Source organism: Malaclemys terrapin, chromosome 3, assembly GCF_027887155.1.
Source record: "Malaclemys terrapin pileata isolate rMalTer1 chromosome 3, rMalTer1.hap1, whole genome shotgun sequence".
In the NCBI taxonomy this organism is placed as follows: domain Eukaryota; kingdom Metazoa; phylum Chordata; order Testudines; family Emydidae; genus Malaclemys; species Malaclemys terrapin.
This window is the reverse complement of record NC_071507.1, coordinates 170,436,468-170,451,357: the sequence shown is the minus strand read 5'-3', so window position 1 is coordinate 170,451,357 and position 14,890 is coordinate 170,436,468. Positions and strand designations below refer to the sequence as shown.

The 14,890-nt window shown below is 43.5% G+C and overlaps 1 protein-coding gene across 1 annotated transcript in view; it reads left to right on the top strand.

Annotated features, from left to right (window-relative positions):
- Nucleotides 1-4,209: 4,209 nt before the first annotated feature.
- The window catches only part of LOC128834283 (uncharacterized), a 188,956-nt gene continuing 178,275 nt past the window's right edge, over nt 4,210-14,890 (top strand). Inside the window, exons 1-2 of the mRNA XM_054022892.1 lie at nt 4,210-4,438; nt 5,434-5,734. Of these exons, the coding sequence (XP_053878867.1) occupies nt 4,267-4,438; nt 5,434-5,734 (473 nt within the window). The 5' untranslated portion in view covers nt 4,210-4,266. The remainder of the gene's footprint in view (nt 4,439-5,433; nt 5,735-14,890) is intronic.

Here is a 14,890-nt window from a genome sequence, read left to right as displayed (position 1 = left end):
GGTAAGATTGACCTTGAACTCTGTAGAACATTTAAGAAGAACCACTGCAAAGCTATGAAACATACTCTTACCTTCAGGGCTGAGTAGTTTCAGCTCTGCCATTCAGAAAGTGAAGGGCCAAAAATGAAATTTGAACTTGGATCTACCGCACAGCAATACATAGCACTAGAAGAGTGTTTCCCAACTGGTGGGTTGCAACCCCTGAGGAAGCGGGGGAGGGGGGGGGAGGGCGGAGGGAGAAATGTCAATAAGGCAGTCAGTGGCGTCACAAGTCATTGAAAATTATTACAATTCTAAAACAAATAAAAATTCCAAAATAATACTGGGGTGTCCAAAATTTCGGTCTTTGAGTTTAGTCCACATCATGCTTTATTACTTGTTGCAGCTCCCTGGCATCTTTAATTAGCTGTCTCCATTGATACAGTGATTTCTAGAGCACATTTGAGAGTCAAATCAGCTTCAGTCAATAACCATTTTTGCACTACTTCATTTTACATACTACACTAACTGGTTCCTTAATGCATCATTTAAACTCTCGTCCAACTGGCAATGCTCTGTTAATTTCCTTAATTCAGCCATATGTTCAGAAATTGTTTCATTGTCTTTTGATATTGTTTATAAAAACAAAATGCTCTGTAATCTCCAGTGGTTTTGGGGATAGGTGACTGTGTAGAATTTCCATCGTAGTCCCCTTGCCAGGTTTGGGGCTTCAGGGAGCAGCTCAGTGTCTTGGACTGGGACATAGGCAGTGAGACCTAGTGGTCAGAACAGTGGGGGTCAGAACAGGAGTCAGGAGCCAGGAACCAGAGCCAGGGATCAGAGCTGGAGACAGAGTCAGGAGTCAAGCCAAGGGTCAGAGTCAAAGTCAGGAGTCAGGTGAAAGGTTGGAGCCAGAGTCAGTAGCCAGCATGAGGTGTAGAAATAGGGATCTGGAACAAGGCAGTGTCCAATCTAGCAGCCAGCCAGTGACCCACCTAGTTGTTCAGACAATTCCTGTGTCTCCTTCTGGTTTAAAAAGTGATCCTGAGCCAATCAGAGAGGCCAGACATCCCCGCCCATCAGGAGCTTTAGTGGGTGGTGCATCTGGTGAGCTAGGGTCCACCAGTCCACACTCCCTGCTGGTACCAGAGAGCTACTGGCTGGTGGCTGCAGTCTGGGGCCTGCAGATCTGGTTTTGAGACTCATGATCCCTCACACTCAGCAGCTCCCACAGAGAGCAACACAGAGACTAGACTCAAAAGTGAGTCTGCCTGCCTAACCAGAGCTGGAGGGAAATACAGAGACTGTGGGGACTGGACCAAGAGCCCAAGCTGACAAACAGATCAAATAACTGGAGAGTCTGCACATTGCTGGAATATGTGAGCTGAGTGTGAGAAAGACTCCGTGACCAGAAGGTGGGCTGGCTACCATTGTGCAGGTTGGAGCAGCCAGAGATGAAACAGCTCCTATCTTGTTGTCTGCCAGAGAGTACTAGAGACTCCATTTGCTTCTTTGTGCTAAGGTCAACGAATCTGATACAATGGTACTTCAGCCTGCCTACAGTTTGGCCCCCTACAATGTTGCGTAAAATAGCCACACACATATTCAATAGGGACAGCAGGTTGAATTTTCACTGGTTCACAGTAAGGAAACATTTGGCCTTATAAAATTGAGGCCAGGGTAGAAATAAATTAATGGTGAGCCAAGCAACTCCTTACTGCCTGCCAGCTCTTCCACATCTGGGACACTTGTCCCGCTCATCACTCCCTCTGCTCAGCAGAGACAACTGCTGAGCAGAGGAAGAGGAGGTGGCAGTGAGGCATGGCAACCTGCAAAAGAAGCTGGGAACAACAACCTGGATATTAGAGTGTGATTGTGACCCAAGAACCTCTTAATACCAATTGGAAATGGGTTCAAACACGCTACAAGGGACCTTGGAAGGAGGTCATCTAGTCCAACCCCCTGCTCAAAGCAGGACCAATCCCCAACTAAATGATCCCAGCCGGAACGTTGTCAAGCCTAACCTTAAAAATCTTATTCTACTGGCTGGTTCAAAATCCATAGTTTAACTACCATGTTAAACCAGTGCAACATAGCCTTGAGTGGCTGTAGCCCAGGAGGGCTTTATTGTGTATGTGTCCTAGCAAAAATGATCAAGCCTCTGTAGTATAATGTTCTCAGCATGTTCAAGAAAAGCAAGTTTTGTACAAATCCCTACATTAAATGCTTCCTTAGAACCAGGGCCGGTTACAGGCACCAGCTTATCAAGCAGGTGCTTGGGGCGGCCACTTCGGAGAGGGGCAGCACGTCCAGCTGTTCGGCGGCAATTCAGCAGATGGTCCCTCACTCCTGCTCGGCGCGAAGGACCTCCCGCCGAATTGCCGCCTCAGATCGCGATCGCGGCTTTTTTGTTTTGTTTTTTTGTTTGTTTGTTTGTTTGTTTGTCTGCTTGGGGCGGCCAAAACCCTGGAGCTGGCCCTGCTTAGAACATTGAATTTATTCCATCCCCACAAAAGTTAGAGTGCAACCTTAGAACCTCACTTCGCTCCTTAAAATACTACTCAGATTGAACCCCTGCAGAAGGTGTTTTTATTCACTAATCGATAGGCAGTAAGTCTCCCAATGGCTACTATCTTCAGTCAGATGGTCAGATGAGTTTTTATTTTAAGTTGGGAGTTATCTCTAAGGAAAGCCAATGTTTTACTTTTAATTGAGACCGGCAGTCCTCACAATTCTCATAACATTCATTCCCTAAGCAAATTCAAGAAATATTCCTCTTTCAGTTAAGCATCAAAATCCAGTCTTTAGGAGCACTGACAATCTTAGAGTGGGTAGTCATGTCTCCTGTACTGAGATCTGCTAGAAAGCTGTTAGTTCACCAATTTCTGCATATTGGTTATCCAATCTTAGCAATACCATTTCCCCTTTTTTTGGCATAAGTCTTTTCCATACTTTAGTGCACAGAGGGAGATGGAGGTGATATTTATATATAGTCTACCTTATTTAGGATGTCTACTTTTAAGGATGATTCTGCTTTCCACCCTTAAGGCACGCTGCTATGGAAATCCCATTGTAACAAGTCTGCAGATCTTAGCACAAAGAAGAATAGGAAAATGTAACTGTGCTTACCTGAACATTTCCCTTCTTCAAGTAATAAGTTCCACAGATGCTGCCCACCCTGGAGACAAGCAGATCATACAGAATGGAGATGGAAGTTGACATACAAGGATTTCAGTTTTCAAACTGTATTTAACAGTCTGTAATTTAAGAAAATAGATTTGAATTATCCTGGATATGAAAGTTATCTCAACTGGAGGGAAATTCAGGAGGTGAGGCATTTCCTTGCTTCCAGTGAGTGACAGGTCTGGTTCTCTCCACAAGCTACAAGTGTAATGCTGATAGACCCCAGTTGCTGGTGGGCATGAGCTAAAAGCCACCTGGTTGTTAGCTAAGGCTATAGAGCATACTCATTTTATTTCTCTCTAAGGCCTGGTCTACACTAGGCGTTTATGTCGAAGTTAGCGCCGTTACATCAAATTAACCCTGCACCCGTCCACTCCGCGAAGGTATTTAGTTCGATATAGAGGTCTCTTTAATTCGACTTCTGTACTCCTCCCCGACGAGGGGAGTAGCGCTAAATTCGACATGGCCATGTCGAATTAGGCTAGGTGTGGATGGAAATCGACGCTAATAGCTCCGGGAGCTATCCCACAGTGCACCACTCTGTTGACGCTCTGGACAGCAGTACGAGCTCGGATGCTCTGAACAGCCACACAGGAAAAGCCCCGGGAAAATTTGAATTTGAATTCCTTTTCCTGTCTGGCCAGTTTGAATCTCATTTCCTGTCTGGACATCGTGGCGAGCTCAGCAGCACTGGCAATGATGCAGAGCTCTCCAGCAGTGATGGCCGTGCAATCTCAGAATAGAAAGAGGGCCCCAGCATGGACTGATCGGGAAGTCTTGGATCTCATCGCTGTGTGGGGCGATGAGTCCGTGCTTTCCGAGCTGCGCTCCAAGAAACGGAATGCAAAGATCTACGAGAAGATCTCTAAAGACATGTCAGAGAGAGGATACAGCCGGGATGCAACGCAGTGCCGCGTGAAAATCAAGGAGCTGAGACAAGGCTACCAGAAGACCAAAGAGGCAAACGGACGCTCCGGATCCCATCCCCAGACATCCCGTTTCTACGAGGCACTGCATTCCATCCTAGGTGCGGCCGCCACCACTACTCCACCAGTGACCGTGGACTCTGAGGATGGGATATTGTCCACGGCCGGATCCTCGGACATGTTAGCGGACGGGGAAGATGAGGAAGGAGAAGAGGTGGACGAGGCAGTCGACAGCACTCACAACGCTGATTTCCCCGACAGCCAGGATCTCTTCATCACCCTTACAGAGATCCCCTACCAACCGTCCCCAGCCGTTACCCCGGACACAGAATCTGGGGAAGGATCAGCCAGTAAGTGTTGTAAACATCTAAACATTTATTTTTAACAGAACAGGAATATTAACAATTAAAAAAATGGGTTTCTCATGATTAGTTTGCCCTAGGCGCTTAACGGTTCAGTCATGGGCAGTGCAACTATTGAAAAAAAAATCTAGCAATGTCCAGTTTTGCATGATTGTCCTGCCCAAGCCGCTCTACTGTTTAGTCACTGCTACAGCAGCTAGAGTAAAATGCGGTCTATATGTCCGGGGATGGAGCAGAAATCCTCCTGTGACATCTCGAGGAAGCTCTCCTGGAGGTAATTGGAAATCCGTTGCATTAGGTTCCTGGGGAGAGCGGCCTTATTGGGTCCTCCGTAGTATGACACGTTGCCGCGCCACGAGACAAGCAAGTACTCGGGAATCATTGCTCTGCACAGCAGGGCGGCATACGGCCCTGGTCTTTGGAGGCTTTCCCGGAGCATTCTCTCTTTCTCGCTGTCAGAGATCCTCATGAGGGTGATGTCGCTCATGGTGACCTGCTTTGAATGAGGTAGGGGAATGTTAGTGTTGGGACTGCTTTACCGTTCCTTTACAGAACTGTAACCGCTGGTTTGCAGCCACGCGGTGGAGGCGGGAGAGGGGCAGCCGAAAGGGATCGTTCCCGGGGACAGCCGCGAGGGTGTGGGACAGGAGCAGAGTTCCTGCTTGCCGGATTGCTGGCAGCAGGGACCGACATTGATTTCAATGTGAAATGAGGCCATTGCTAATATTAAAGTTTTAAGCTGCCACGAGTCTACGGCTTACCATGTCTGCCTGCAACAGAAATTCCGTTGTCCTGACACGCTTCTCAAATGTGCTGTGCAAGACCCCAGGCACTGAATGCGAAGGCCGAGAATTCGACCTTGTGCTGAGTGCGCATGTGATAGGTGCTGTGCATGGTCTTGTTCACAGAGAAAGACTATGTTCTTTGTTCACAACTACATTTATCTTTCTGAGGAATTCACTCCCTTTTTCCCATTCCCACAGCCCCATCTGCGACTGTCTCACAACCTAGCCTGGCATCACACTCCCAGAGGCTAGCGAGGATTAGGCATAGGAAGAAGAGGACACGGGAGGACATGTTCTCAGAGCTTATGGCCTGCTCCCGAGCCCAGGCAGCACAGCAGACCCAGTGGCGGGAGAACTTGTCCCAAATGCAGCAAGCAAACATGGATCGGGAGGAGAGGTGGCGGCAGGAAGACCAGCAGGCGACTCAAACCCTGCTTGGACTACTGAGGGAGCAAACGGACACGCTCCGGCGCCTTGTGGATGTTCTGCAGGAACGGAGGCAGGAGGACAGAGCCCCACTGCAGTCCATCTCTAACCGCCCTCCCCCGCCACCAAGTCCCATACCCCCCTCACCCAAAGTGCACAGAAGGAGAGGCGGCAGAGTCCACGCAAACTCTCACTCCACCCCTGCAGAGAGCTCTAGTAGCAGAAGGCTCTCATTCCCCAAAATTTGAAAAGTTCTTTCCTTCCCGCCTGACACAAGCCCCCGTCCAAGTTTCACCTCCCAGTTCCATGTGTAGTTGATAATAAAAAATATGTTTCTGTTAATTAATGTTTCCATCATGTTCTTTTGGAGGAGGGGGGGAAAGGGGGATGGTAATTGGACAGGACAGTCACCTTTGGCAGGGTACATAGGCGGGGGCAGGTACAGCAGCAGGGCACATACACAGTGCAGTGACTAGTTGCCCTGGTCAGTCTGGGAGGTGGTTTTCATGTTCTGTAGTGGGGGGTGGGTTGCTCTGTGACTTTGTGGCGGGGGAGGGCAGTTACAGATCTTAAGCGGCGGTCCTTATGCAGGATCACAGAGCCACACAGCAGGAGATCTGTAACCGTCCTCCCCCTGCCACAAAGTCACATAGCCCCCCCATACACACAGTCCCGATCAGGAGGGGTGACAGGCTCCGTTGAAAGAACCAGCCCACCACAGCGGAGCCTGTCAATCCTTGAGTTTAGAAGCTTTCTTTGCGTCACTACACTACACCCGCTCCGCACCACAATCCGCGTCCCAGTTTTAAAAAATTCCCGCGAAAACAGTAGTAAAGAAAACGGTGTTCATTAACAAAGTAGAACTGATTTTATTTCGAAACGTGTGTTGGAAGGGGGGGAGAAGGGGGTATGTAACTGGAGAGGATAGTCAACATTAACTGGGTAAAGAAACGGGGGCAGGTTCGGCTTCTCTGTACACAAACTTTACAGTCACAGGTTACCCTGCTCACTCAGGAACCTAGCTTTCAAAGCCTCCCGGATGCACAGCGCGTCCCGCTGGTCTCTTCTAATCGCCCGGCTATCTGGCTGTGCGTAATCAGAAGCCAGGCTATTTTCCTCAACCTCCCACCCCGCCATAAAGGTCTCCCCCTTGCTCTCACAGAGATTGTGGAGCACACAGCAAGCTGCTATAACAATGGGGATATTGGTTTCGCTGAGATCACAGCAAGTCAGCAAGCTTCTCCATCTCCCCTTGAGACGGCCAAAAGCACACTCCACCACCATTCTGCACTTGCTCAGCCGGTAGTTGAAGAGTTCTTTTTCACTGTCCAGGGCGCCAGTATAGGGCTTCATGAGCCAGGGCATTAGCGGGTAGGCTGGGTCCCCGAGGATGACTATAGGCATCTCCACATCCCCAACAGTTATTTTGTGGTCCGGGAAGTAAATACCTTGCTGCAGCCGTCTAAACAGACCAGAGTTCCTGAAAACACGAGCGTCATGAACCTTGCCCGGCCATCCAACGTAGATGTTGGTAAAACGTCCCCTGTGGTCCACCAGTGCTTGCAGCACCATGGAAAAGTAGCCCTTTCTGTTAATGTACTGGCTGGCCTGGTGGTCCGGTGCCAGGATAGGGATGTGAGTTCCATCTATGGCCCCACCGCAGTTTGGGAATCCCATCGCTGCGAAGCCATCTATGATCACCTCCACGTTTCCCAGGGTCACTACCTTTGGCAGCAGTACATCAACGATTGCCTTGGCTACTTGCATCACAACAACCCCCACAGTAGATTTGCCCACCCCAAACTGGTTCGCGACTGACCGGTAGCTGTCTGGCGTTGCAAGCTTCCAGAGGGCTATGGCCACTCGCTTCTGGACAGTCAGGGCTACTCGCATCCGGGTGTCATTGCGCTTCAGGGCAGGGGACAGCAACTCACAAAGTTCCAGGAAAGTTCCCTTCCGCATGCGAAAGTTTCGCAGCCACTGGGATTCATCCCAGACCTGCAGCACTATGCGGTCCCACCACTCAGTGCTTGTTTCCCGTGCCCAGAATCGCCGTTCCACGGCATCAACATGACCCATTGCGACCGTGATGTCCTCGGCGCTGGGTCCCCTGCTTTCTGAGAGGTCTGTGCTACTCTCAGACTTCAGGCCATCACCGCGGTGACGTAGCCTCCTCGCCTGACTTATCTGCATCTGCCTCAGGGAAAGGTGTATGATAAGCTGCGAGGCGTTGAGAGCGGCCACAACTGCAGCGATGGTCGCAGTGTGCTCCATGCTCGCAGTGCTGTGGCGTCCGCGCTGTCACTGACTAGAAAAGTGCGCGAACTGATTTCCCGCCGGCGCTTTCAGGGAGGGAGGGCGGGAGTGATGGACGGATGACGACAGTTACCCAAAAGCACCCTGGACACATTTTTTTTACCCAGAAGGCATTTGCAGCTCCACCCAGAATTCCAATGGGCAGCGGGGACTCCGGGAACTGTGGGATAGCTGCCCACAGTGCACAGCTTCCAATGTCGACGCTTTCCCCGTTAGTGTGGACTCACAAAGTCGAATTACTGTCCTTAGTGTGGACACACACGTTCGACTTTGCAATATCGATTCCAAAAATTCGATTTAAGTAAAATCGAACTACTCTCGTAGTGTAGACAAGGCCTAAGTGCTCTCCGTGCCATTAGATGGGACAGAACACCATATCCAGGAGGTGTGTGGGTTACACAATCAGGCCAAAGTACTCATTGTAATAGATCTGTGGATCTTATTAGCCAAAGAAAGGAAATGCAAGCCCTTTGCACTGAGCTCCAATGCCACCACCCAGGTAAGGCCTGTGATTTCTAAAACAAAGCACCACTAGAGGGCTCACAAGTTATCCAAAGGGGTGCTGATCAGTTCCTGTAAACTACATGCTGAACACCTGCAACTCCTACAGCCAGAGTCTGAGCTGGTCTATACCAGCATTTACATCAGTGGCTCTGTGTCAATTTACCAAGTCACTATTGTAATCAATGCTCTGCACTTCTTAGGATCAGCTCCAATGTCTTGGGCCCTGCCCCTGTGAATCTTTAGGTAAAATTACCTTTCCTATTGTCACGGTTTTATGACTATTTCCCCCCGTAAAGCTTGGTTCCAAAGCTGTAATTCATAGTATAATGTGTGCCTTTTGAGATTTACATCAATGTGGGTAGTCCCTATGAGACGCAGATAATATAACTGTGTTAGAACACTGCTGGTTTTACTGAAATTCCTTTATAACATGAATTACATTTCCTACCATTTTAAAATTTGACATAAGAATAATGAATGTCTTATCAAATATAGTATACAGTGTTACGTCAGTGAGTGTGTCATACCTAGAACTGAGTGAAAGATTACACACTCAAAATTTGACTATTTCCAAGTTTGTGAAGGTTCCATGAAAATAAAGAATTTAGTGCAAAGATTTTTGTCAGCAAAAATGTAGTTAAAGTTGGGGCACTGATTTTGAAGCAGCTTTTTGCAGTACATTTCAATTTTTTTTAAATTGTGATTAGTCACATGGTGGAGGCCAAATGACAGATACTCAGCACAATGGTATCTGATATGATATTCTGGTAACCAGATTGGGTGACCCTACCCATGTGTTCAGAAGGGTCAGCAGAGGCCATTCTGACTTATTTTCTTATTGTGTACTTTCACTAATCCAATCAGAAAAAATAGCATATCTGCTTTCACAGTCCAGAGCCTTGCAGCTTCCTTAGTAATTGCTTGAAAACTGTTGACATGGGGTTATATCTCTACTCCAGAACCCTGGCAGTTGATGACAGCCATCAGTAGTAGCTCTGTGTTTCCTCCTACTGCACTGTGGAGAATTCCATCACACCTATGTCTTTTTCATTGTTGCTTAATGCAAATCTTGCAAAAATACTGGAATCCAACTTCTTTGGAAACTAAAATAAAATATTAAAAATGAAAATCTAAAAGAAGAGGAAAGAAAAAAGTTGAGAGAGGATGTGGTTTGAAATAGTTTGGTTAACTGATATTTCTGATACAATTAAAAATAAAAAGAAGTATGCATATTTTGGAAATTTTTTGACACTTGTAAATAGATCATAACTTAAATTTTTATGTCTTATACCAGAAAATGCAGTATACTATGTGTTCTCTAATATCTAAAAGAAATCATATTACAAAATTTTAAAAAGTATCCTTTATTGCAAATATTCAGAATAGGTGGGTTAATAACAAATATTTTTAAAAGTAAGATAAAGAGACACAGTGGTAGTAATTTCAGTTTATTCAATATACCATCTATGCTAACTAATTATTGTTAAAGCCACATTAACTATAAACTGACGGTTGGCGTTCCAGAACTCTATGTATCTAGTAAAGAATGTTATTAGATTGATAAAAATCTTAGTAAATAGGTCTCCAGTGATGCAAATCTTATGCATCTGAGTAATTTTCTATTCCCATACATAAAGTTATTTATGCATAAGAGTTTGCAGGATCATGTAGAATGACATTAACTTTTAATCACATACACATGTCACAGCTGTGCCATTGCTAATCAGTTTGTTACAGTTTAAATGACTATTAGTCTTACTGTTGTTGACAGCTTTTTCCTGTTTAACCACGGAGCATATTTCAGTGGTATATAATGGCTTTTCTGCACCCTCCCTCCAATTGTCCTCAACTTGTAATAAGGAAAAGAATCACCTTTATGTATGATATTTCACATTTATATTGCAATTGGGATTGATTAGTTTCACACACCAGGGAAACTACCTGCTTGAAATATACAGAGTATGAAATATTAATGCCACCATACTCCGGTGCATTCTTTACTTTGCATGTTAAAACATGTTTAATTGCTGGACAATTTTGAAAATCTGGAGATATCAAACTTGTATTATGAAAACAGAATATCATTGTAATTATAAGACATTCTTTATGTCCAGCAATGTTGTATGAAGATTTTGTGCTATTTGCTTACAGGTAATTCTTTCTCTCTTTCCATCTCAATGTCCGTTCCATTATTTAGACTTTAACAAACCACTAATAATCTCTAATGATTATTATAACATTTCTGGGTTAAAAATGGGTGAACTTGAAAAGTTTTTGAAGTTTGGTTTGGATAAGCACCTAACAGTTTGAGTCCTAACCTTCTGAACCATTTCCTATGGCAAAATATTTCATCACATGTTCTGAAGCTAGCCAGATTACTTCTCTGGAAAGAAGATTGTTTCCTGCATGAACTCCACCTAGCATTTTTGCCTCAAAGAAACAAAATACACTGGTATAGTTGCCAAAGACACAGAAGAGCAACATTATGATAGATAGATCAATAATTTATTTCTATAGGGTTGTCCAGTGATTAAAATAATTAATTACGATTAATTGCACAATTAAATACATGAATAGTAATTAATCATGTGTATTAATAGAATACTATTTACTTAAATATTTTTGGAGGTTTTCTACATTTTCAGACATTGATTTTAATTACAACAGAATATAAAGTGTACAGTGCTCACTTTATATCTTTGATTACAAACGTTTACACTATAAAAAACAATATAATAACATAAGAATGGCCCTACTGGGTCAGACTAAAGGTCTATCTAGCCCAGTATCCTGTCTTCCGACAGTGGACAGTGCCAGGTGCCCCAGAGGGAATGAACAGAACAAGTAATCATCAAGTGATCCATCCCCTGTCGCTCATTCCCAACTTCTGGCAAACAGAGGCTACGGACACCATTCCTGCCCATCCTGGCTAATAGACATTGATGGACTTATCCTCCATGAATTTATCTAGTTCTTTTTTGAACCCTGTTATGGTCTTGGCCTTCACAACATCCTCTGGCATGGAGTTCCACAGGTTGACTGTGTGTTGTATGAAGAAATACTTCCTTTTATTTGTTTTAAACCTGCTGCCTATTAATTTCATTTGGTGACCCCTAGTTCTTGTGTTATGAGAAGTAGTAAACAACACTTCCTTATCTACTTTCTTTACACCAGTCATGATTTTATAGATCAATCATCTCTCTCCTTAGCCGTCTCTTTTCCAAGCTGAAAAGTCCCAATCTTATTAATCTTTCCTCATATGGAAGCTGTTCCATACCCTTAATAATTTTTGTTGCCCTTTTCTGAACCTTTTCCAATTCCAATATGTCTTTTCTGAGATGGGGTGATCACATTTGCACACAGTATTCAAGATGTGGGCGTACCATGGATTTATATAGCGGCAACATGATATTTTCTGTCCTAGTATCTATCCCTTTCTTAATTATTCCCAGCATTCTGTTTGCTTTTTTGACTGCTGCTGAACATTGAGTGGATGTTTTCAGAGAACTGTCCAGAATGACTCAAAGATCTTTCTTGAGTGGTAACAGCTAATTTAGACCCCATCATTTTATATGTATAGTAGGGATTATGCTTTCCAATGTACATTACTTTGCATTTATCAACATTACATTTCATCTGTCATTTTGTTGCCCAGTCACACCGTTTTGAGATTATTTTTTTTTGTAGCTCTTCGCAGTCTGCCTGGCTCTTAACTATCTTTAGTAATTTTTTATGATCTGAAAATTTTGCCATCTCACTGTTTACCCCTTTTTCCAGATCATTTATGAATATGTTGAATTGGACTGGTTCCAGAACAGACCCCCGGGAGACACCACTATTTACCTCTCTCCATTCTGAAAACTGACAATTTATACCTACCCTTTGTTTCCTATCTTTTAACCAGTTACCAATCCATGAGAGCACCTTCCCTCTTATCCCGTGGCAGCTTACTTTGCGTAAGAGCCTTTGGTGAGGGACCTTGTCAAAGGCTTTCTGAAAATCTAAATACATTATATCCACTGGATCCCCTCCGTTTGTTGACCCTCTCAAAAAAAATAGATTGGTGAGGCATGATTTCCCTTTACTAAAACCATGTTGACTCTTCCTCAACAAATTATGTTCAGCTATATGTCTGACAATATTGTTCTTTATTATCGTTTCAACCAGTTTTCCCAGTACTGAAGTCAGGCTTACAGGCCTGTAATTGCCAGGATCACCTCTGGAGCCCTTTTTAAAAATTAGCATCACATTAGCTATCCTCCTGTCATCTGGTACAGAAGCTGATTTAAAGGATCAGGAAAACAGGCTGCCAAAGATAGTCAACTGATAATGCTTCAGAGCGGATTTCATGGAAAATATAGCTAGATCAATTAACTTTCTTGATGTTATAAACCTGTAATAATACTTTTCTTTTATATGCCACTTTTCATCCAGAGATCTTAAAATGCTTTACAAAGATGGGTAAGAATTAGCCCCATTTTACAGACTGGGAGATTGAAGTACAAAGTGGTTAAGTGACATGCCCAGTTTTGCAGAGGGTCATTGGCAGAGTCAGGAACAGAACCTCACTTTCAGAATGCCCAAAGAGTCCCTATCTGCTTCCCAGTTTCCTCCTTGGGATAAGTGGCTTAAATTATTTCCTTTGGCATGCTGATACAACTATGCCTGGGCCCTCCATGTTGATGGGGTAGAGCCAATTCTCTGCCCACTTCCTGCCTCCCCACTTGCCATCTATCCATATTAGAGGAGGAGGAGTGGTTCTACAGAGGCTGCTTCCCATCCCTGTGTTGCTACCTATGATGGGGCTAATCAGTGCCAGGGAGAAAAGAGGCAGTTAAACCTGAATGACAGTATTAGCTGGCATTAACCTTTCTTGGAGCAAGAGAAGACTCAAAATGTAGGTCATTACACAGATATGAATGATTTCAACCATGGCTGCAGGGAAAATGAGTCTGGATTTTTTTCTCCTTAGCTAGTTATGCTTTTACTTAAAACTGTAATCATAAATGTGCATGTTTAAAATATACATCACATTCCTTACTTTCATATTTAATTTATAACTTTGAATATAAAACTATACAAAGCAATTCAAAGATGCAATTTAGTCTAGAATTTCCAGCTACTTATTCTGTAAAAATTGATTAGCATTATAATGTAACAGTTTTTCATTTGATTTAATTTCATTCATGTAATTATTAAAGAATGACTTTACCATACTTATTTTCATTGCATGGAGACACCCTGATTACAATGCTGTGAGAAATATCTTATGTTCAAAGTTTCCAGTATCATTTTTCTGCCAAAATCAACCTTAATTGTAAAAGACTGCATGTAACAGTTACACTGTAATGTAAACACTGTTGTCCTAGCTAACACCTTTAAATCATTTACGGCTTACTCTTTCCATTTTATGCAAGTTTTTGGACATAGGGTCCCAGGGTTTTCTAGGTATACTGAAAAATTAACAACTAGCTAAAAGTTAAGAGTACGAAAGTTATGAGCGCACTCCATCTTTCATCTAAGTCCTCTACTAGCCTCCATAAAAGGTATTGTCTTGTTCCATTGTTGTGTTCTTTAAAAAGCTATCATTCATGCTACATACCACCGTTAAACTTTGAAAAACATGCCAGTCTTGGTAACTTCACTATGTCAAATCCTTTTAAAAACAGAGCTAGGTAAAGTGGCAATAGATTAGTGTCATATGGCATTAATTATATTATAATTGCTCTATGCTTAACCTTTTTATTACTGGAGATTATTCAGACTACTCTGTACCAGATTTAGGAATCATTTGATTTTTTAAAATGTTTTGTTTTGATTACACAGTACCAGATCTCTATTATAATTCTATCAATATATGGTTTTGTTTCTTTTAGTAATGGAAATGATTTTTGACTGCATTGTGTTTATGTAGTTAGGAGGGTAAAGTTCTGGCACATGAGACTTATTCTAAGTTTCTGGAACTTGGAATTGCATACACCTGTGGGGCATACAATTAATGGGAAATGAAAAGTTGAGTAAATTAAAAATTGATTGAAAAGTAGAGCTGGTCAAAAAACAAAATTACATGTTTGTGTACAATTCATAAATACAAAAGTTTCAAATTGATATGACCACTGTAGAGCCTATTAGTATTGTTAGATGCACACAAGTTTCGAGGCTGTTTGGATTATTTAGCTAAAAACATATTCAGCATCAAATGTGTATCTATTTGATAGAGATTTTGCAGCCTTATCTCTGAATATTCTGACTCTTGGAATTCTAAAGCAAACTCTGCATTAGCAGTAAGAGTAGTATTTAAATCTATGATCTCTAATAGAAGTGCAGGAGAGATTACATAACAGACCATAATTAAGGCTACGATTATGTCACAGAGATAGCGGAAATCATGGAATCCATGACTTCCAGA